The 22,275-nt window shown below is 42.5% G+C and overlaps 1 protein-coding gene across 3 annotated transcripts in view; it reads right to left on the bottom strand.

Moving 5' to 3' along the window:
* Nucleotides 1-314: 314 nt before the first annotated feature.
* The window catches only part of MOB3B (MOB kinase activator 3B), a 180,884-nt gene continuing 158,923 nt past the window's right edge, over nt 315-22,275 (bottom strand). For all 3 annotated transcript variants that reach the window (XM_059724643.1, XM_006271393.4, XM_059724644.1), the window contains one exon: nt 315-6,955. In XM_059724643.1, the coding sequence (XP_059580626.1) occupies nt 6,926-6,955 (30 nt within the window). In that variant the 3' untranslated portion in view covers nt 315-6,925. The remainder of the gene's footprint in view (nt 6,956-22,275) is intronic.

Genomic DNA, 22,275 nt, shown 5'->3' with positions numbered 1-22,275 from the left:
ACAGAATAGCCCCTGCATCACTTTTACTTTCATTAGAAGCAGGATAGGCTACTTCGAGAAGGAAGGGTTGCCCACATGAAAATTCAGTAAGAGGTTGGCCATTGCTTTTATAGGCAGAGGTATCCTATCCATTGTGCCTAGTCTTGTATTGATTCTTAGAAAATTATGCACAGCCTTTGCACTGGGACTGACTCAGGGGGCTGACTGGTTTCCCCTCTCTCTCACCCCCAGGTTCTTATCCAGCAGTAAGGAAAGGATGTGAACATTTCTTACCAAGAAAAGTTGGATGTAAAAACAACTTCATGACACTTAAGGAAGGTTATGTATCTTTTATTTGTAATATCTGAATTCTTTAAGTCCATAATCTAGGATTGATTTCCCAAGTAGTCATTCATTTTATCCTGCTTTTGTTTTATGACTTTAGTAATTAGTGACAGTCTCTCTTTTCATTCAACTGAACTCTTCTTTGAATCACAAACAGAACTAAAATAGTCTAAAAACACATTTTCTGACATCACTGAAAACTAATGAACAGCACTGATGCATGGAAGAGAAAAGGGGGCTCAAACTTTTGTATTTAGTTCAAAACAACCTTTTCCTCTAAAATTAGGAAAAACAAACAAAACCCCCCTCTCATTCTATTTTTGAGGGGGATAAACTATGCACAAAAGCTCAAAAGACTAATTCATCATTTGACTTGGGAGAATATTCTGTTGTAAGACATTATTATAATATAGCCATTAAAAAAGCAAAAATCTGTTAAATAGAAAATAAAAATTATCCCCTTTGAAAGCTTCAACATTGTTTGGCTCCCTCAACAGCATTACCTTCCTCTCGTTTATAAAGAGCAAATAAAAGTTCAGATTTGATGACTTCAAGTTGAAATGAGCAACACCAGAAGCCTGTTATTACTGATGTAGGGGCCGTTCCTGGTTTATTTTTGCTGTCAGAACTGATAGAAGAAACCTAGTTTGAATCTTTCAAAGTCTTCCAATCCACACACTGACCCACTGCTGACAGCTTGCTGATGCTGTGCATCCCCTGCTATAATCCTCTTCCTAAAGCACTGAGTTGGCAGCCTCAATATTCCTATTTTATGCATATCAGATCCTATTTTGCAATCCTTAAAGGCACCTCCATCCCACCCTCTGCTTCTCTTTCTTTATGGAAGGAATGGAAGGAACAAAAAGCAAGCTACTGGAGATAAATTGTCAGAGGGCAGGGGTTAAAGCCTGGCTCTGGGAGCACAGCTGGGTGAAATGAGGCCTTGTCTACATTGACATGGCTCTGCTAGCAGAAGTTCTGGTAGTAGACAATAGCCACCAGTCTTCAGCCACCACAGCCTGTACCTGTCCATGTGCTTCTGACAGCTCCTTGTGGCTCCATTGCAGCAGCTGGCAGAACCTTTCTTCCATGTGACAGATGTGATGTTCCTGTCAGGACCAGAGGAGATTCCTACCACCACAGAGCGTAGATGAATTCAAGGTTTTGTCAGCAAAACACTGTAGTATAAGCTAGCCCTGAGTCATGTCACACTATTTAGTATAAGGCCACTGCACTTAGCTGCAGTAAGATATAGGAGTATTTTACACATTGTTGGGAAATAATCTGCCAAAGCCCAACGCTTGCATATGGTACTTTCAGTGCAGTAATGCAGGAGCATTCACGTCATTATTGCCTAGGACTGCAAGCTCTGGGGGGTTGGGGATTCTGCATGAACTCTCTGTAATCACAAACTTGGTGATGCAAAGATGAGATGCCTATGTTATAGATGGTGTTATTGCCTGATAGGTTTTGACACATGAATGCAATAGGGAAGGAAACACTTGGACCCTTTCCCTACTTCATGTGCCTATGCACAGAGGCCAGGCACAATACCTATCCTTATGTTCCTCAGCTCACAGGAAAAAACAATGTTAGTATCAGGGCTTACGTGCCAAGCAGAATGGGTCAAGGGCAGGACTCCATCCAATGTCCTTAAATGCCAATGCAAAAAGCAAGCACATATAACACCTTTCAATACCCGTGGCTGCTTTTGTTCTAGAACGAGCTCTCCAAATGCCATTCCAGGGGAATTTTGACTGAGCTACCTCTAATGTTTTGAGGTTCTCTCACTGCAACACATAGCCCCTCCTTTGCTCCATCTTATGCACTGTAACAAAGAGCCCATTAGGGAGCTCAAAAATTATTAAAACTGAACTGAAACACAGTTTAAAACTACACATGCATGCCTGCACACACATCCTGCCCTCCAAACAGTTTTGCAAATACAGTGAAATTATTACAATCATAATAAAGTTACACAAAAACAGTATTCAGAATAACTGGGAATTAATTCCTGCACATTTTAGAATTGCACAATGTTCATTAGACCCAAACAGTATATAGAGTAAGTGGCTTTCGTGAAACCTAGAACAAAAATGATTTTGTATATTAAATATTAGGCTCTTTGATTTTATCTAGCAATAGTTTGATTTTCTGCATAAACATTCCATCTACTTTATAATAGACTTATACTGCACTTGTATTGCAATACTTCACAGCTGTGGAAATTACTGGTTGTGAGTTGCTACTTATCTTAACCCTTACAAATGGGGAATTTTAAGAGCCTAGAACTTGCCACATGAGACAGACACTATCTCTGATCTGCTATGGACAGACATTACACAAAGTGGTTTAAGTGATCAGAAACTGGTTTAAACCTGTAACAGAACAGATGTTCAATGCACATAAACCACTTTGAAAATGAATGAAACCAGTTTGAGATAAATCTGCTTGAATGCTGTATCAGACTTAACTGATTTGGGTCAAATCGGTTTAGGCAATGTCTGTCCCTTGCTGGTTTAAGTTAAACCAGACTCCTCCAGCATCCTGGGCTGGGTGGGGTCTGCTTCACAGCAGGGCTGGCCCCTCCTCTTCAGCTCCAGCACAGACTGCAGGCTGCTCCCCCCAACCTCCTCACCACTCCCTGCTAAGCAGGAATTCCCCCCTCCCTTCCCCTCTGCCTTGCCCCTTACCAGTCTGTGTATTGACTAGCAGACCACATGCTGGCTACAGTCTGTGCAATGGCAGACAGGACAAAGGCAGAATCAGCAGGCAGCTGGGAATGTCTCTTTGTTGTTTTCTTAATGGGGTGATAAACACTGAGTTAGGGGTGATAAACACTGTGTCATCAATTCCCTGCTGGGCTGGTGGTGGGGGGGACCCCTCCCTAATCCATAATCAGAGCGTCCTGCTGGGCCTGGCCACGCCTCCTCAGCTCAGCACTGCTGAAGGGAAGGGAAGGCTGCTCTAGTACCACCCGGCTTCTACCCTGAGCTACTGCAGGCATGTGCCTGCATGTTTAGGATGCCCATGCAGTTACAAACTGATTTAGCAGTTAGACTAACCTGCAAAGACTTAATCAATTCTGGCTCAGGCTTTTTGAATGTCTGTCCCTAGCCATAGAGGCCAGAACCAGAGTTCTAATAAATGTAGGAAATCCCCTCTAATGGGCAATTAAGGAATAATCTGACTATAAAAGAAGCTCTTCCTTAACTCCAGGTAATTAGCATCTATACTGTGTCTGTTTAACCTTCTGCCTAACCTTATGAACACCCACTTCTGTTACAAGCTCATTAAAACTGTTGGCTTTATTGATACCTTTTGGTAGAGGTGTCAAACGCAAATGAGTTGGTGGGCTGGTCCTGGACCATAGGATTTCTCATGAACCAGACAACTCTGGATCTAATCTTCATGGGTTCTCACCATGGCCCCCAGCCAAGAAATTCAAACCACTACTGCTCAACCCCCATTGCTAACTACCACTAATTTTAGTCAACAGGAGCTATCAACACCAGTAAATTCACTGTCAGCCTTCACCCCCTAGGGACTAGCTGTGCTGATATAGTGCTGCTGCACCACGGTTGAGTACAGGTGATGGGGTTTAGTGGTGGCATTTTTAACTTCTTTGCTGCTGGCACCTCTGGCCAGAAGCACTGTGGGCCAGATGTTTGACACCTCTGTCTTATGTTAATGAGTTCTACTAGTCAATTCAGCACTGTGCAGCCCTCAACCAAATGAATGTTCAGGATTTTGTGTGCTTTCCAAAGAGCAAACCTGATTGCAAAGAGCAGTGAAAGAGGTAGGAGCACTTCTTTAGTCCTGTACATTAACCTGCAAGTTGAACCTCCCTTGAAGGCAAAGGTTAATGCTATTTCCATAATTCTAAAGCCACAGAAAAGTTTCCAATCCAGTAACGCTGAACACTTCATAAATCAAGCCCTTAGTCCCTGGAGGGAGGCAAATCATTGCTTTCTGCACCTCTGCTGCATGCTTGTTCAATTAAGCAAGACACTATGTACTGCATTTTATCACATACAGAACACACATTTTCCCCCCACAATTGAGGTGAATGCTTTAAGTGGGGAAGTTGCTGTCTTCACTGGGCAGGGAGCACCATGCATACCACACAGCTACCAAGATGACTGCTGCTTGTGCCTGCCTAACAAGCAGGCACAAGGGGTAGAGTCCTAAGTTACCCCTCTCAGAGCTATAGCCCTATTCAAGAGTGTGGGACCTAACCTTGTATGACACAGAGTAAATCCTCCTGGGAACACACAGGCTAGGGACAGCCATTACACATAAAACAGTTTAAGTGATCAGAAACTGGTTTAAATCTGTAACAGAACAGATGTTCAGTGCACATAAACCAGTTTGAAAATGGCAAAAAACCCAAGTTTGCGATAAACCTGGTTGAATGAAGTATCAGACTTAACTGATTTGGGTCAAACCGATTTATGCGATGTCTGCCCCAGACCCTTGCTGGTTTACGATAAATACGACTCCCCAGCATCCGGACATGCTCTTTGGGCTGGGCGGGGGTGTCTGGTCCACAGCAGAGCTGGCCCCTCCCCTCTGCTCCCTGGCTGTAGCTCCAGCACAGATTGCAGGCTGCTCTCCTTTCCCCCCACCACTCCCTGCTAAGCAGGAATTCCTCCCTCCCCTTTGCCTTGCTGAGGAGCTGTCTGGTTATTAGCTAGCAGACCACATGCTGGCTATGGTCCTTGCTGAATCCACAGGTAGAATCAACAGGCAGAATCTAGAGGTAGCTGGTAATATTCCTCTGTTGTTTTCTTAATGGGGTGATAAACACTGAGTTAGGGGTAATAGACACTGTTATCAATTCCCTGCTAGGCTAATCAGAGCATCCTGCCAGGGTTTGGCCACACCCCCCCATCACTCAGTGCTGTGGAAGGGATGGGAGGGCTGCTGTAATGCCCCCTAGCTTCTAGCCTGTGCCACTGCAGGCATGTGCCTGCATGTCTGAGATGTTTACAAACCAGTTCAGCTTAGCCAGGTTAGACTAACCTGCGAAGACTGAATCAATTCAGGCTCAGGTATTTTGAATGTCTGTCCCTAGCCACAGTATCCAGGAAGTGTGGCACTGCAGGAAACTGTACCACATCTGGAAGGTCCTGAAGCCATGTTACCTGGGAAGACTTTTAACTCTATGTCATGCCGTTGGCCATGACTCCGGAAAAATCTTTTTTTCCCCTACATTCTTTCTGTCAAATACAAGGTGCATGCTTTATTTTGGGGCATGGTGTATGTGAGAAAATACAGTAAGCTCACATATACTTGCTGTTCTTCTTTACTGACAGCTACATTTCAGTTTAGCACAACTCATTGCTGGTACCCCATCACTGTGAAATTCATTCCCAATATGATCTCAGAAGTAAAGACTGTTAAAATCATTCAGGTGGATTGGGAATAGATGGATATCAGGGAACAGGTTCAAGAACTGTCCAGGAAAGTATTATCTTTATTATACAATAAAAGGGCTATGCGAAATTCCTTAGAAGGCACAGAATACATGGGACTATACTACTTGTTTTCCATTTGTTCAACTCTGTCCCTGGAGACCCTCCTTCAGTAGAAACTATTTCAAATATTTAGAAAGAGCCCTGTGGCAGCAGTCACGTGTTACCTAAGTGAATGAGATGTTGTTATCAGTGGTTTAAAATCAGACTGTACACTGAAAATGACATACTGGACTTTTCTAGTAATGTCATACCCTGTGGCCCTGATGTAACCTTCATACCAATGATCATCTTAAATTTACACCATATGAGGGACATCCTCACCTTGAAAGACAGAAGCGTGTGCATGTGTGTGGAGGGGGGTGGTGGTGGTGGGGGTAGGGAGGAATAAAAATAGGGCAGGGAAAAATGAAGGGGACTGTAAATCCTAGAGTGAGTCCACTGAGGTTACTTTGGATTTCTACAGAGGTGTGAATCTGCCCTGCTGTTATCTGATCAAGAGTCAAAATGGAAAAAAAAAGGCAAAAAAACCCAATCAAAAAAACTCCAATCAAATTCCATCCTGCCTGATCTGGAGAAAACAGTTTCATTCCTACAGATGCTGAGGCATCTGGTATTGGGGAAGCTTTACCAACACATTTTGGGTGGTGTGAAGGGACACAAAGTTCAATTAGAAAACCTTGCTGGGATTCTTCTTAATATTATGCCATACCTGGAAAGCAAAGTACATACAGAAAAACATTTTTAACTAATTACCATGTTCTTGTCCAAATTAAAAATGCACAGGTCAACCTAGAAACCTGATTTCCAGTAAAGCTTGAACAGTAGGAACATGGACTATCATCGTTTGTGACTTAAGAGTTCCTCCTCAATAATTCAGCAATTTAAAAAACGAAGTTAATGCTCTCTCTTGGTAATCCATGTCACTCATAGGAAGTTTCTAGCAGCATTATAGGGTTAAGAGCATAGATAATGGTGGGAAGCATCTGTGAAAGTAACCTTCTGTCCTCAACTTTCCTGCTAGTGGGATTTAACAGGCAGGTTCAGTCTGCGAAGGTGATCACATCCTCTAGCTCTGCAGGAAGGAGGAAATTGGATTTCTCTCATGTTCAATGGGTGGCTCTTTAGTGACACATCCTGGTTGTCATCTCCTTCTGTAAAACAAAAGAGGGAATTAAAAATCAAAGGTCACTGAAGTTACAATATGCACACAGTGCCTGCACATTTATGATTTCCACATCTCACATGCTAGCCATTGCCATGTGGCTTTGTATGTCACATATCTGCACTATTCTCTCTTATCTTCAAGGACAATGCACATAATTGGCAATTAACATAAAATCTTTTATAATTTCTGACAACTTTAATACTGTATTAATTCCAAAACTGTGCCTGCTAAATGTTGCTTCATCCCCCATAAAAAAGATAAATTACTTGCAAGTATCCCTCTGGTTGTGAAGCAAAAAGGACTTTTAAGTTAACGTAAAAAATGGGATTCCATCTTTGTCACTGAATGTAAGACTAGAGGAAGAAGTTCCAATTATGAAATGCAGTTATACACCCCTAAAAGTGGTAAATCTTCTCTAAAGTTGGACTTGAATTGCAGTTTGGATCCAAAATTCAATTTGGAAACTTTCCCAACTGCAATTTTCTATCTGGAATTTGGTTTAGTCCATTATATGGCTGTATCTAAGCTATGAAGTTTGGATCTGGAATGGAAGGTATGTGGCCAGCTCTGATTCTGTAGTTTGGTATGAAAATATTTTTGACTTTACAGAGCACCTTTCCTCTTTAAATGCTTTACAATATAATGGTACCATTCTGCAAACAGTTCCTACCCTGCAGTGTATATGCTATTACAAACAGTCCCATTGACATCAAGACACTGACATCTCTGCAGTGCTGTGCATGGACACTGACCTGAGGGGAGCTACTGCTCATAAGAGTAAGCTGTAGATCACATTTGCAAGAGCAGGCTGGACATTAACACCAAAAAAATACTGGTAGGTGGAAGGTGGTTTCCAACTGACACAAAACAGACTACAGTGAGAAGACAAGCAAAATGATGAGCCTATTAATCATTAAAGGGACTCATTCAAATTGCCATGGGACCATCAGTGTCTGTGCAGAGTGTACTTAGGGTCTCAGTTTTCAGTTTTCATTCAAACCTTCATGCCATCCCTGAAAACAGGCCATTTTAGTGGGGAGCCAAAATACACACATTAAATGTCAGTTAATCTCCCTGTGATATATGAAGGGTTGAGCTAACACCTTTCACACTAACTCATGGAGTTCAGGGGGCTTTTGTTATTCCACAGAGGGAGCTCTGCTCATTCATTATCCTCTCAGGCCTGGACATTTTAATGGTACTCTTGATTATACACATGGAACAAGGCATTTAAGTTGTCATGTGGCAAGGGATACTGTAGAGAGCACAGTTACATATTTAAAAATACAGATTAATTGTATACAGAATTAAATAATATTCCTGAAATTTAAATCTACCACATCAACTACAACCAATGTAATTATGAGCCATGTTGGAAAATGGAGGACTTAGGGTTTGGGAACAAGCTAGGGCATCTCATTTGTAGGTCTGTGGCTTGTGGTGCTTACTGACTGCTCCAACAAGGAAGCATCCAGGAAGTGCTGAAGCAGTTTTACCAGGCAATCATATCATACCTAGCAGTTTAAGCAAGGAGGCCAAGGATTAAGATTGACAAAATATGAAGAGCTGTAGGTCAGGGCTCAGGCACATGGACATTTTCACTGCCTGTTGCAAATAATCTGTGAATAAGGAGAACACTATTTCACATCATATATTGATTTACTTAATAAACCTGGAACAACAGCGAACTTGCTACACAGGCAACTGTCTGTCCGGGTCAGGATGGCAGCTGCAGCAACCCCAGCCTTGTACTTATGGCTTTTGTTGGTTCTTTTTTTGAAAACATATTTTTAAGAATCTAACATTTGTTTCCTTTCATATCAGCAAGTTTCACCGTCCAAAAATGGGAGCTCCATAAAATTAGCAGGGGCCCTCCAGATCTTCCTCAGAACCTGCATGGAACTAACTGCAAGTGAACACAGCCTACTATCACATTAATTTGTATTGCTTCCCTTACTGTTTTGTGGAAAGCATCTACAAGGGGTAGGTCAGCACTGGGAGTTGTGGGGAACAGAAGAGTTGAGGCAAGAGATATTCATGCAGATTCCATGTAGCATTTGGACAACCCAAGGGTTGCTATACTGATATAAACCACGTGAATGACCTCCCAAACCAGAAAAAGTGTCGCCAGCTTTGTGCGGGCTGGGCATGCAGCAGCAAGCTCTCCCAAAAGGCAGAACTTATTGGCATGTACCCAGCACAGCACTAAGCTGAGCACAGTACTTCTGGGTCAGAAGCTAGGGGCATCTGGAGTGGTCAGGCTGCATCTCAGCATGGTGCTCTTTAGTGCCAGATGAGGATAGTTCAGATATACCTGTAGACCAGTGGTTCTCAACTTTGTTAGACTCCAGGCACCCCCTCAAAACATGCTAGCTCTTAGCTTTCATTCATTTTGTGACTATGCAAATAATTCAGAAAGACCACAACAGGGCACAAATGAATTTGATTCCTATTTGAAATTTCTGAGTTTGTCTTGTGAATTATGTGCAGATGTTACGCACCTTACAGTGCTAATATTTTAGCACTGCTAATATTTTGCAGTACCCTTTAAAGGATCTCATGGTACCCAAACAATAACCTGTACTTACTGGCTGCAATTGTATCACCTGATATCAGAAGAAAGGAAGCAAGCGAAAAATAAAGATCATGGCAGATGGAAGATCCCAGACATGCATTCTGTGGTCACACAGAAGGCACTAAATAACTTAAAGCATGAAAGAGATTTGTGACCAGTGTTGTGCCTTTGGGCAAGACGGCTGACAGGGCATGACTGAAGTTATGGAAGGAAGTATTATCAATCAGATGCTCTGAAATGGACCTGGAACCCCAGAAGGACCTTCCCAGAGGGGCTGATACAGATTGGTCAACATGGCAATGCCCGAACTGCCCGAGCAAGCAAAGTGTAAGATCAAAAAACAAACATGATCAAATGGAGCTGCTCTAAATGACACAAATACATGCGAGTGTGGTGAACAACGAACCATGAAGCACCTGCTCATTTCCAGACTCCTTGATGAGACCTGTATGTAGGAGGACCTCACTGTAGTGCACGATTCTACCCCTAACCCCCCACCTGCAGCATCCCAACCCCGCTCCCCCCCACATGGCTGCCTCCGCTTCCACCTCCACCTCCAAGGAGGAAGGGGGAGGGGGGCTGGATGGGGCCAGCAGAGCTGGGCTTGCCCCCCCCGCCCCGTCCCCTGTTCTGTCCACTCTGCTGCCGCCACCTCCAGAGAGCGGGGAGGGGGGCAGGCCCCACTCTGTCCCATGTCCCCACCATGTCGGTGCTCCACCACCTCCTGTCCAAATACTGTATTCACACTCTGAATGGTTGTTTCCATCAGCCAATCAGAGTGTGAATACAGTGGTATGGACAGACAGACAGACTACAATTTTTATAATATTAGAATAATGCCCTTTGCTCCATACTGCTTACTGGAAGAAACTTTTAGGATTTGAGGGGAAAGTAGCAACTTGAACTTTTACCTTAAAACCATCATACAGTACCAGTTACTTGTGGGGAAAACCAGAAGGTATCTGAAGTACAGAGGTGTTCAGCTGACTTTGAATTTCACTAGCAAAAAGTGGTCAGAATTTACAAAATCTGCTTTTCCAGACAAAAGTGTTGATGGATGAATGCAAGAAGCAAGATTTTTGGGGGGAAGGGGGGGGGGAGCTTGTGATATCTCTTATTAAACCAACTGTATAGTTGAGAGAAATGTTAGACAAACTTTCAAGTACAAAATGCTCTTTTTCAGGTCAGGAATAAATGGTTTGGTCAAAGGGCTTACACACTTTTACTGACCTTTCCAGGCCCATCTGCATTCTGAATCATCTCCACTGTGTGGCACCAAACTTATTGAGAATAAATGTGGAGAGTAGATTCAAGAACTTCATTTTTCCATTTGTACAGCATCCTCCTCTAACAATCTTCCACGTATAGACATGCACCCACACGCTCTTAGAGAAAAAAGACTAGTAAACAACTTCTTTGTAGTTTATTGCTGCAATGTCGCTGCTTTCTTTCTAATCCTGGCAAGTGGTGTTTTCTCAATGGAAACACTGGGTGTTAATGTGCAGTTGAGCTGTGTTAACCTCTACAGGCTCTTAATGCAGGTATTTGGAGCTTATACACCACAGTGGTGGTTTCCTTAGAATCAAAATAGATGAGACAGATAAAACGTTACCTCTCCTCTCTACAGCCGCTACTGCACAACTATTAGGGAAGTCAGCTAGCCATCATTTATCTTCTTTAGGAGGCTGTCAGGTTGTTGTGCAGAAGCGGAGAATGTCAATGGGTGTCACAGATCTGCCCATTCTGCGTCTCTGGGATTAGAGGGAGGCAAACTCCACCCTCCCAAGTACAATAATGAGCAGGCAAAGCCACAACCTGGTACTCAGTTTTCTGCCTCCTACTTGAGAAACTCAAGATACAATAGGGATGGGATCATAAGAAACACGAGGTAGACAAGGGGGGGGGGTCTAGAAGAGCCTGATTTTATACACACTACATCTGATAAAAGTTTTTAAGCTACTTGCCACATTAATGCCTCCACAGAGTGCATCTGTGAACGGTTCATTGCCAAAATATTCACTCTGAGCCTGCATTTTCCACCTCTTAAATGTTTTCTGAGGCTAAATTTACCCCTTATATTAATAAAAAAAAATGTTGTGGCATCATAAAGTACATAGTGTTTTACCTGCTTCTTTTGGTGGCCCTATCCATTTTCTACCTCTTCCCTACCCCACTCCTAGCAGTCCTGCAACTGGTTTTGCAGATCTCTCCTTGCCATTTCACCCCTATTTAAATGTCTGTCTGTTCTAAGTCCTGTTTGGCATTGGTGTTAGAAATGTTTGCAGGAGTCAGACATCCAGAAAACAATTCTGGGTCTGATAACATCATTATCACTGAAACAGAGAAGTCATTTCTAAATGGACACACAGTGTTATCACCAGTGAACAACAGAGAGAGAAACAATCAGGGCTACATTCAGTCCGTGTATGCAAAGGCATAGGTTTCATAAACTTCCACTGACCCTGGTGATAACAACTATTAGTTAACTGAGATATTTCCTTAGAGAAGTTGAAGTAAACTAGTCTGTGTTCCAAGAAGAGAGAGATATGCACAGATACAGACTTATTTTGTTGTATTTGTTTTTTCTTACAGGAATTTACAACAGGGAATCAAAATAAACAGGAAATGGTTTCTAAAACAGAAATCCAAATGATTATGAACCAGGCAAAATGCATTAGCTTCAGTCAAGATTCTGATGGGGCTTTTAGGGAATAAGCAAGGGGTTGTGCAACAGGAATCTGACTAGCGACAACTTGTTGCAGGACTCAGAGAGGATATTCTGTTTGGAAATCATTAAAGCCCAGTCTCTGGCACTTTAAAGAGCAGACTATTTTTCTCCTCACCAAATAATCTCTTAGATAATGGTTTTCAAAAAGCAACAGAATGATCCATCCTTAAGGGTTCTAACAAACTTCTGGCCACATACAAACATTCAGTGGCTGCTCTCCCAGGAGAAAAAACCACAAGTGTACAGATGTTCAGGATTTCTCTCCCAAAGCAAAAATGACTGTTCCAAGAGGAAAATAACCTGGGAACAACCAGGGTTAATTCACTCCCAGGAGTTTCTCCTGAGACAGCAAATGTCTGTACAATTTACCCTGCTGAGAGAAATCACAGCACGGTCCTCCAGCATCCCAGGGCGTTTTGCCCCTGCCCCTGAGATTGTGTTGCTTGGGATGGACTCTACTACTCCAGCTGAGCAGGAAGCACAACAACCCCCCCCTTTATAATCCCACATTATGCTGCAGGGAGTCACCAGCTGACCCTGATCAGTCTGGGGAGAAGAAGAATTCTCCCAGGTCATCTGAACACATGTAACACAGCGCTAGGCATCAGACAATCTAAAGCCAAATCTCACTCTAAATCACTGGAAAATCTCACTGGCCCAAAGGAGATTTTGGCCCCTCTTATTCCAACAATACAATGAAAACTTGTATGTAACTGCCATTAAAACAAATTAGAGCCTACCTCTTCTCAAGTTTGGTGGCAGAATAAACTCTTTAGTCTTTCTAACAATGTGGTTATCTAGAAAGCTGTTTTAACTGAAGTGCAAAGGGTTGTGGGAACATTCTTGACCAGTAGCACCTGTTACAGGAAAAGGGGGTATAAGGAAGTTGAAGCCTAACGACATGCAGAAAATCAATTTACTGACTACCTCTTCTAATGGAGAGGAGGGAATGCAGGAACTGTTGACTCTGGTCTGTGGTACTATGGTCTTGAGCCCCAGCTGGGAATGAAAAGATATAACAGCTGCACAAAGAGACTAGACATACACACACACTACACACACACACACACGAGAGGGAGAAAAGAGAGAGAGAAAATTGATTTTTTAAATGTATTAAAGCTTATTCCTTTGCTTAATCCCCCACCCCCCAAGGTTAGTTAGTGGAGCTATTCAGTCCTGAAGCCTAGGTTTAACTCCATTTGTTGTGGCTTTGCAATCCCCTTTGAAAAAGCAACTACATGCAACTACAGAGTATTAACCACTTATCAGTATATGCCCAATGCATCAAGAGCCATTACTTCAGTTGGTGCTAAATGAAAGAATTAACTCAAAAACTGATGGCAGAAAAGACCTCTCCTTTAAAGCAGCAGCATAGAGCAGAAACGGAAACCAAGTCTAGACCAGTTTGACTGCCTATGCATCAGGCTGGGAGTGGTATTTAACATAGAACTAATTTGTAACTATTAACAAATCCTTTCTTCTTCTCTGTCAAATTATTCTGACACTTTCTAGTTTGCTGGAGATATTCTAGAAGACAATTCCTCTAACCCCAGAAGTCACAGCACAGCCAATGGTATTTATGATGTCACAGAAGGATGCATTCTTGGAGATTTTTTGGGAAGTGCCAAAATAACTCCACAGACGAGACCTCCTCCTCTCCATCCCTGCCCCCCCCCACATGCATACACACTTTTAAAAAAGAAGTTAATCAATCTTTATTTCATTTCTTTGATTAATGCTTTCTCCTCCCCTTTCCACATCTGTGTGGTAAATACACTCAGCATATAACTCAACTCATTTGTCATTTTTTGCCTCCCTGTTCACATTCTATTTCAAATAAAGCAAGAAAAGAAATAAAGAAACCTAACAGCTTTCTGAGTTTGTGAGGAGATCAAGAGTTTCAGTATTTCTAAAGGGACAAAATTATTTTTGGGAAAATTTCTCTGAAGTCCTGAACTCTCCAGAAAAACAGCTCATTGGGGGAAGCTAGGGTCTGGCATTACTGTTGTGGTGCCCTGGTTAAAAGCTTTGTTCTTTAGGAACACAGTTTCTGTTGCTGGGTAAATCACACAAGGGGCAGGCAAAACATCAGGAATGACTTGCTACACACCAGGGAATTATATATTTATGTGCCCATGTAATTTTCTGCATAAAACATATGACTGCGCATAATTGCATAAAATCTCATGTAATTCCCTGGGGTGTAGCTGGTGAGTGGAAAGGGAAACTCCTGCCTGCAGGAGAGGTGGATGGGTGTGTGTGTGGGGTTTGTGGGTGGGTGTGGGCACCCCCACCACACACCCCACCCCATTGTGCACAGCTCCCACCAGCGGCAGCAGCCACTGGTGGCTTGTCCTCAGGGTGCTCCTGGCTGGGGCAGGCAGAGCCCCTGGTGGTGCACAGCCACGAGCCCCATGTGCTGGCACAGAGCCAGCCTGGTCTGGCCCAAAGGCGCCTGCCAGCAGACTGAACTGGACCGGCTCCATGCCACCACATTCAGCCCCCAGGATTTGTCGGAGCTGCGTGCTACCAGGTACTCTGCCTGATGTGGCCAGGAGCACCCTGAGGGCCTGCTGGTGGCAGGGGCTGTGTGCAGGAGGGGGCATGTGGCAGGGAAGCCCACACCCATCCACAAATCCCACACACTCCCCCACAAACCCTGCACACTTCCATACGCACACCCACCCAGAAACCTCCCACACACACCCATGCCCCCCATGCCTTGACAGCCCCCTCACACCTGACACCCACCATCCAACCACACCACACACACAAATATCTGAATGTATTTCTAAATTAGGTTCAAATAGTGTTATATTTAGTTTAATTTGAAAAATAAATGTAATTAATTTAGCATAATTTTGATTTTTTCTGTGCCTAATATTGAATTTTCCTGTGCATAATTCTCTGGGGTATAACTTGCTAAGAGCTTCACTCAGCCCACATATTTGATGGAGGCGTGCACCTTCATTTTGTCCTATGAGGGAGCGGATGGGAAACTGGGCAAAATACCAGGAATAATTCAGGAAGATGGTGACATTTTATAATGTCACAGGAAAAAAATAAAAAACAAAACAAAGAAGAAAAACCTCCTTCAGGAACACTGGGAATGCCACATACAGTGCTGACAGACGTGACAGTCTGTCGCGTGATTGACCACTGAAAGTGCTCTACTTCTGTGCACTGACAGAAGCACATGGCTGCAGAATGCTTTAAAAATGCCTGATTGTGCAATAATCTGAACCCTCATTGCATGCATGAGGGTTCTAATTAACGTCTGTCAGCGCGGCCAGAAGCAGGGCTCAGCTGATGCAGTCTAACATTGCTCTACCTGCTGTCTTCAGGATGGGAGGGGGGAAGGAAGGGAAATGAATGCAGGCTGGGGGCTCCCATCCACCCCATCATCACACACACCAGCATAGCTGGGAAAACCTCAGACCAATCCCACTCTCCTGCCTTCCCTCCTCCCACCCTGAGAGAATGGGGGCTTGGAGGGCAGTTGGGGCTGGTTGCTATTGACATGCAGCCTCTCTTCCTGACCAGTTTCAAAGGGTTGCTGGCTCACACACCCCACGATCCAAGCAGTGAACTCTGTTGGATTGGGAGTGTCAGTCTAATTTATAGCACTTTCTGTAAAGTGTCATGACTTAGACTGGGGAGCTGCATGTCTGTCAGCACCCACATATTCTAATACTTGTTCAGCCCACTTCAGCTTCACAACCACAATAAATCCAAAATATCTATTTTGGATCCGCTAGCACCAACAGAGAGATTGATTGCCATGCTTTCCCTAATCCCTAGAAAACCATAATCCCTAGAAAAACTGAACAGCAAATTACTGCCCTTCACTAGATACCCTGGCTCAGCTCCAGAAAGGATATTAAGAAGCAACAAAAGCTGCTCAGCATATGTATGCTATTAGGAATAGGAAGGAGTAGGCACAAGAAATTATGTTTTTCCTCCAGAGTCTATGCAAGGGTCCATGAAGATGGCGAGGTGGGAAGATAAGAGCCACTGCTGGCATCTGTACCATACAGTATGTTAATACCAGCACTGGCTGAAACCCAGAAGAGACTTTTTACAAGATGCAACAATACTTGCTCCCACCTACAGAATGATTTAATGACTTAAAAAAATTACAAAATGTCATTAACGGTCAACCATCCTAGTATGATGTCACCACCCACTGCTCCTCAGGAAGGGCCCATTCTACCCCATGGCTCCAGAAGAGTTTTCTCATGGAGCTGACAGCAGTAGGAACTATTGAAGTGCTCTGCAGGACTGTGTACAGAGATTATAAAGGCACACATTCTCTTCAGCATGCTCTGTCAGTGTACTTTTGGAAAAACTAATTTTAAAGGGAAGGCCCACAGGTCCAGCAAGGGCCAAATATGAAACTGAGGGCTCAGCCATGTGCCCCTTAAGTCAGTGAGGAGCACTGTTATCAACTGCAGGGGGGACATGATATCAGATGCTACATGTTCATGCTACAAAGAAATGGTTTACATTTGCAGTACACAGATTTGTAAATGAGAAAGGTTTCAAAGCAAAAATGGACTAAGTTGTTTTGTTGCTGTTCTCTGTTTGAATACTTCTATGTTCATAAAGGGCAAGAAACCATCAAGTGAACAAAGCCTTTAGTGTCTTAGTCACAAAAACAAGCTGTTTACTAGGAAATTAAATAAATCAAGAATGTCAAATTCCAGCATTGCACAACTACAGCCTCTATTTAGACCTCTAATTAACCATGATGCCAATACTAAAACCAAATTTGGAACAATAGAATCATTTGCAAAAGCTCCCTCTTTCCTTTTCAGCACAAATGGCGATACACTGTTTTAGCTGATGAGAGCCACACCCTAATGTTATACTTACAAGGACCTTGCATGAAAATAAAGATACTTAAACCCTTTCCCATGACCTCTCAGGATTATCTCTCTCCCAACAAGCTACAGTCAGACTGATCACTAACCAATAGATCAGGGATTTTCAAACTTTTTGGATCAGTGTACCTCCGGTAGTCAGATGTGGAGCGGTGGGGGGGAGGAAGGGAGAGGTGGCACACAGACAGATGCAGACTGGGGAGGGGGGCTGAATGTGGAGCGGCAGCAGCCACCACGTGTGAGCTTCCCCCACTCCCCATGTCCAGCTGGGTAGGCAGTGCCTGCGCAGGATGGTGTGTGGCGGTGCTCCATCCCCACCCGCTCGTGCGTACCCTCTAGGGCCTTCTCATGTACCCCCAGTTGACAACCCCTGCAATAGACTGATGCTCATTTTATTGTTTCTTTGGCAAGCTTCTGGTACTGTTTTGCTAAAATGAGCTTCACTGTCTTGATGAATGGGGAAAATTCAATTTATTCTGAAATCTTGTCTGCTTTAATACTATTAAATCATGGATCAACATGGCCCAACACTCAGGATACTACAATAATCATAACTGAATACCCTGAATATGTATGGGAATGTTTGCCAGAGATAAACTGTACTCATGCCCTAATGTGTAATATCACAGATAGCCAAACTTTGGTGGACAGTGTGCTTGCCAGGAAAAAAAAAAGATAAAAAACACAGGCAATCCTATGAACAGCCAATCATCTAAGTCAGCTCTTACTGATGGCAATAAGAGTTTAGCCACTGACTTCTACTGGCAAAAGGAACAGAGGAAAATATTTTGGAGCAGTGTGACGCTGATTCATAATAGGGTGGGTACATGCCAGGTACTTGGGTGGCAACATTCTAGTCCAGTTAGATATACACAATTAGCCCTTCAGGTATAAAAGACCAGGAGTGGCCAACCTGAGGCACGTGTGTCACAAATGGTATGAGCAGCCTGTGTTTGGCATGCCACAGATCAGGTAAGGGGCAGGCAGAACAGTGGCAGATAAGGTGCAAGCCACACCCTAAGCAACGAATCCCACCCCTCATGCCAGCCATGTGCTGCTGCTATTCGTGCTTCCATGAGGCACTGTTGCTTTTGCTGCACAGGGTAGTGAATGTTATCAAAGGACAAAGCCTGGTCTCCACTGGACCATGGTGAGGTAGATGCTGTACATTATATACACCAGTAAAATCTATTCTTACATACCAGTAAATCTAAAAGAGAAGAAAACTTGAAAGACTATTTTCCCCAACTTTGCCAACCTCCTGTAAAATTGTCAAGTTCCTGTGGCATTTTACTTTTTTCTTGGCAGATAGGAAAATTTCTCCATCCATTTCTCTGTCTTCTGAATTTGGATTAATATGAAGTAATGCATTTGCAGCAGGGGGCAGATCCAAAGCCAAATAAAAAGATGCTCATTGTTTTCAATAAGTACTGGACTAGTGATCAAACTATGAACTTTCATTTCCTTTTCTGTGCTTAGAATCTCTTTCCTGAATCTTGAAACTAATGACATCATGTTCACAATTCCCGTTTTATGCCAATCAGAGTATTAGAGTATATTGTTCAGTGCTTGGAGAATAATATAAAAAAAAGTATTTTGTGGAAAAAAAATTAAACAGTTTATGCAATAAATTATTTGACATAACTATTTGCACATCATTTGCCAAGTTCTTTAAGCCAGATAAAGAGGGAGGAAAATATATTTGTTGAATAATTTATATGAACAATTCAATGGAATTAACTTAAAATATTCAACAAATATTATTTGTCCAGTTCTAGCTTTTAAGATAATTCAGCTGCAGGCTCCAATGGCTACAAATAATTCTTGGGGAGATAATCAGTATGTGCTTTTAGGCTGACTTGTGTTCTAGAAAAGAAAAAAAAAACCTTCTTGTTAAAGCAAAGTCCTGATCTTCGGTTTCTAAAGCATTATACTATATATATTAATTTGCTGCCATCTTGTTTCAGCTTACATGGCTGCAGAACACACACAGTAATAGACACAGAAATATGGAATGCCCTCATTCAGAGATTATTTTGAGGAACCATAGAAATCAGAAATGGAAAGAGCTTTTGGTTATCTTGTCTATTAGCTTTCTATTGCAAGATCATTCCCAACAGTACATTCTCAAGGGCTTTTCCTTAATGGAGTATGAACTGCAAAGCTTAATTTACATTGGGTATTTGAAGCCATAATATCTAGAATAAAGCACCAAGCTGTAGCTATTAAGGAACACTTTTGGCCTTGATTCAGTTAAGCACTTAAACTTGTGCTTAAGTCCATTGATGTAAAGTTAGGAAGTATATATATAAAGACTCTTGTCAGCTTTAAATTCAGTCCATTAAAAAGTAAGATCCTACCCATCAGTTTTTGTAGTTTTACAATCATAATTTCCGTTTTTCTATAGTGTTTTCTTTCCTCCAGTTGCCAAATCAAAGGCCCACTTGCATAACTCAGAAGGTACCTGACTATACAGGGTTAACACAGGACTATCAGATGCTCAAACTAAACTAAATAAAGATTTTAAAATATATTTTTATTCTGCAGTCTTTTACTCCTATAGCAATATTAGATTCTTTGTAACAATTAGAGTTTTAAAAAAGTTTAAAACAGAAGAGTTGGTTTTGGAAGACTGTGCCTCTTCAATGTTCTGCAGAATTATAACACCATTTGGAGGAATAAAACCCTGCTCTAAAATTTCTGACTGATTCCTATGGTCTAGTTTTTCTTTAGTAAACTGGGAAATTATAACTCCTGTTTTTAGCATTCTTTAACACAGTGATTCTCTATCACAGATTCAAAGCACCCCTCATTAGACACAAAGCATCTCTTAGAAAATGCCAGCTCCTGGCTTTCACTCATTTTTTGACTACAGAAAAGTAATAGAACAATTCTTCTGTTGCAATGAGCTCAGAAAGGCCACAACAGGGCAGAATGTCTTTGACACTATGGATTCCTATTTGAAATCTCTGGATTTATCTTGTGAACCATGTGTAGGTGTTTGCATATCTAACAGAGCTAATAGTGAGTGGTGCTATATGGAATCCGTAAAAGGATCTGATGTCACTGCGATAGCTGTAGCAGTCTGGTTGAGAATCACTGCCTTCATGATTATTTTTCAAGTGGTAGCAAATTTACTTTTTAACAATTTGTGAAATGTGGACTAATTATAAGGAGGAAAAATTGCCCAGCAACCCAACAGCAACAGAAACATATACCTATGCATCCACAACTGAGAGAACTGTGTCACAGCTCAACACAAGTCAGTGTTACAGTGGGTATGTCTACACATGCACATTTAGGCTAGGGACAGACATTAAAAAAGCCTGAGCCTGAACTGATCCAATCTTTGCAGGTTAAGTCTAACCTGGCTGAGGTAAATAAGTTTTGTAACTGGACAGGCATTCCAGAACTTCAGGCACATGTCTGCAGTGGCTCTGGGTAGAAGCTGGGGGGAGGGGCGCTAGAGCAGCCCTCCCTTCCCTTCCACAGCATGGAGCTGAGTGGGGTGTGGCCAGGCCCTGTCAGGAGCTCTGATTAGCTCAGCAGGGAATTGATAACAGTGTTTACCACCCAATTAAGAAAACAACAGAGGGACATTACCAGCTACTCATTGATTCTGGCTATTGATTCTACCTGTTGATTCAGCATGGAGGGTAGCCACCATATGGTCTGCTAGCTGATACACAGGCATCTCCTTAGCAAGGCAGAGGGGAGGGGGGAATTCCTGCTTAGCAGGGAGTGGTGAGGGGAGGGGGTAAGCAGCCCGCAGTCTCTGGAGCTCCAGCCAGGGAGCAGAGGGGAGGGGCCAGCCCTGCTGTGGAGCAGAGCCCCATCCAGCCCAGAGAGCATGCCAGGATGCTGGGGGTTGTCTGGTTTATCTTAAACCTGCAAGGGATCTGGGACAGACATTGCATAAACCGGTTTGAGCCAAATCAGTTAAGTCTGATACTACATTCAACCAGGTTTATCTCAAACTGGTTTCAACCATTTTCAAACTGGTTTACGTGCACTGAACATCTGTTTTGTTACAGGTTTAAACCAGTTTCTGATCGCTTAAACTGGTCTATGTGTAATGTCTGTCCCTAGCCTTAATGCGCATTAGCCCACTTTAAGATGCATTAAAGTCATGCATCTACACATGTCCTTAATGCACCTTTACGATGGCGATTTTAGGTTATTTGAGCCTAAATTTGATACCCTGCAGGAAGCAGGGTATCAAATTTATGCACGAATAGCTAAGTCACATTAGCGAACATGTAGATGCGCTAATGTGTATTAACACAGTGTGTGTCAATGGATAGACACCCTGTCAATGTGCATTAGTGCATCTGCATGTGCGTTAGTGCAACTAAGTTATTCGCACCTAAATTTAATGCACCTTAATGCGCATTAGCGCCTCCACATGTAATTGCGTGCCTAAGTTGCCTTAAGCAAAAGAGCATTAAGTTTAGGAACGCGTAAATACACATGTAGACACAGCCAGTGAAGCCAAAATCATAAACTAAATGCTACAAAACAGAACCACCTTAAACTGAACAGAATCATTACATGCATAAAATCATTATATGCATTATAATGCATTAATGCATTATATGCAATATACTTCACTTCCTTCCAATTCCACATTTGTATACTGAGCAAGCAAAATAGTCATCAGCAAAGATGTATGCCAAAACCAATGCATGTGAAAACCTTTCATGGTTTCTCCGATGGTCTTGTCCTCTCCGAGGATCAATGTTGAGCGTAAAAATTTTCAGCCACACAAGTCATAGTACATTATTTTGTTGTGTGTTATAAAGAAAATTCATGACCATGTATTTTTCTACTTATAGATGAATTTGTTTCTAAAATTATGACTAAATTTTGGTCAATTGGACAAAGTATAAAAAACCACCACAGTATCACTGTTTCTCATAAAAGATGAAGCCTAACAGTGGACTTCCCTGCTGAAATTTCTTGTTTAAAAAATCCTTTGTTCACCATCCCCTTACTTTTCACATAAGGGGGCTCTTGTACTGGAATGAAGATGAATTAAAAGAAAAGGATTAGATATAGATAAAACCTTTCTAAGCTAGTCAGTCACTTATATTCTTTTGGCTTTTATTTCAAACTAGCAG

Source organism: Alligator mississippiensis, chromosome 3 (genome assembly GCF_030867095.1).
Source record: "Alligator mississippiensis isolate rAllMis1 chromosome 3, rAllMis1, whole genome shotgun sequence".
Lineage (NCBI taxonomy): Eukaryota > Metazoa > Chordata > Crocodylia > Alligatoridae > Alligator > Alligator mississippiensis.
The sequence above is the reverse complement of the archived record's forward strand: the minus strand, read 5'-3'. Positions and strand labels throughout refer to the sequence as shown.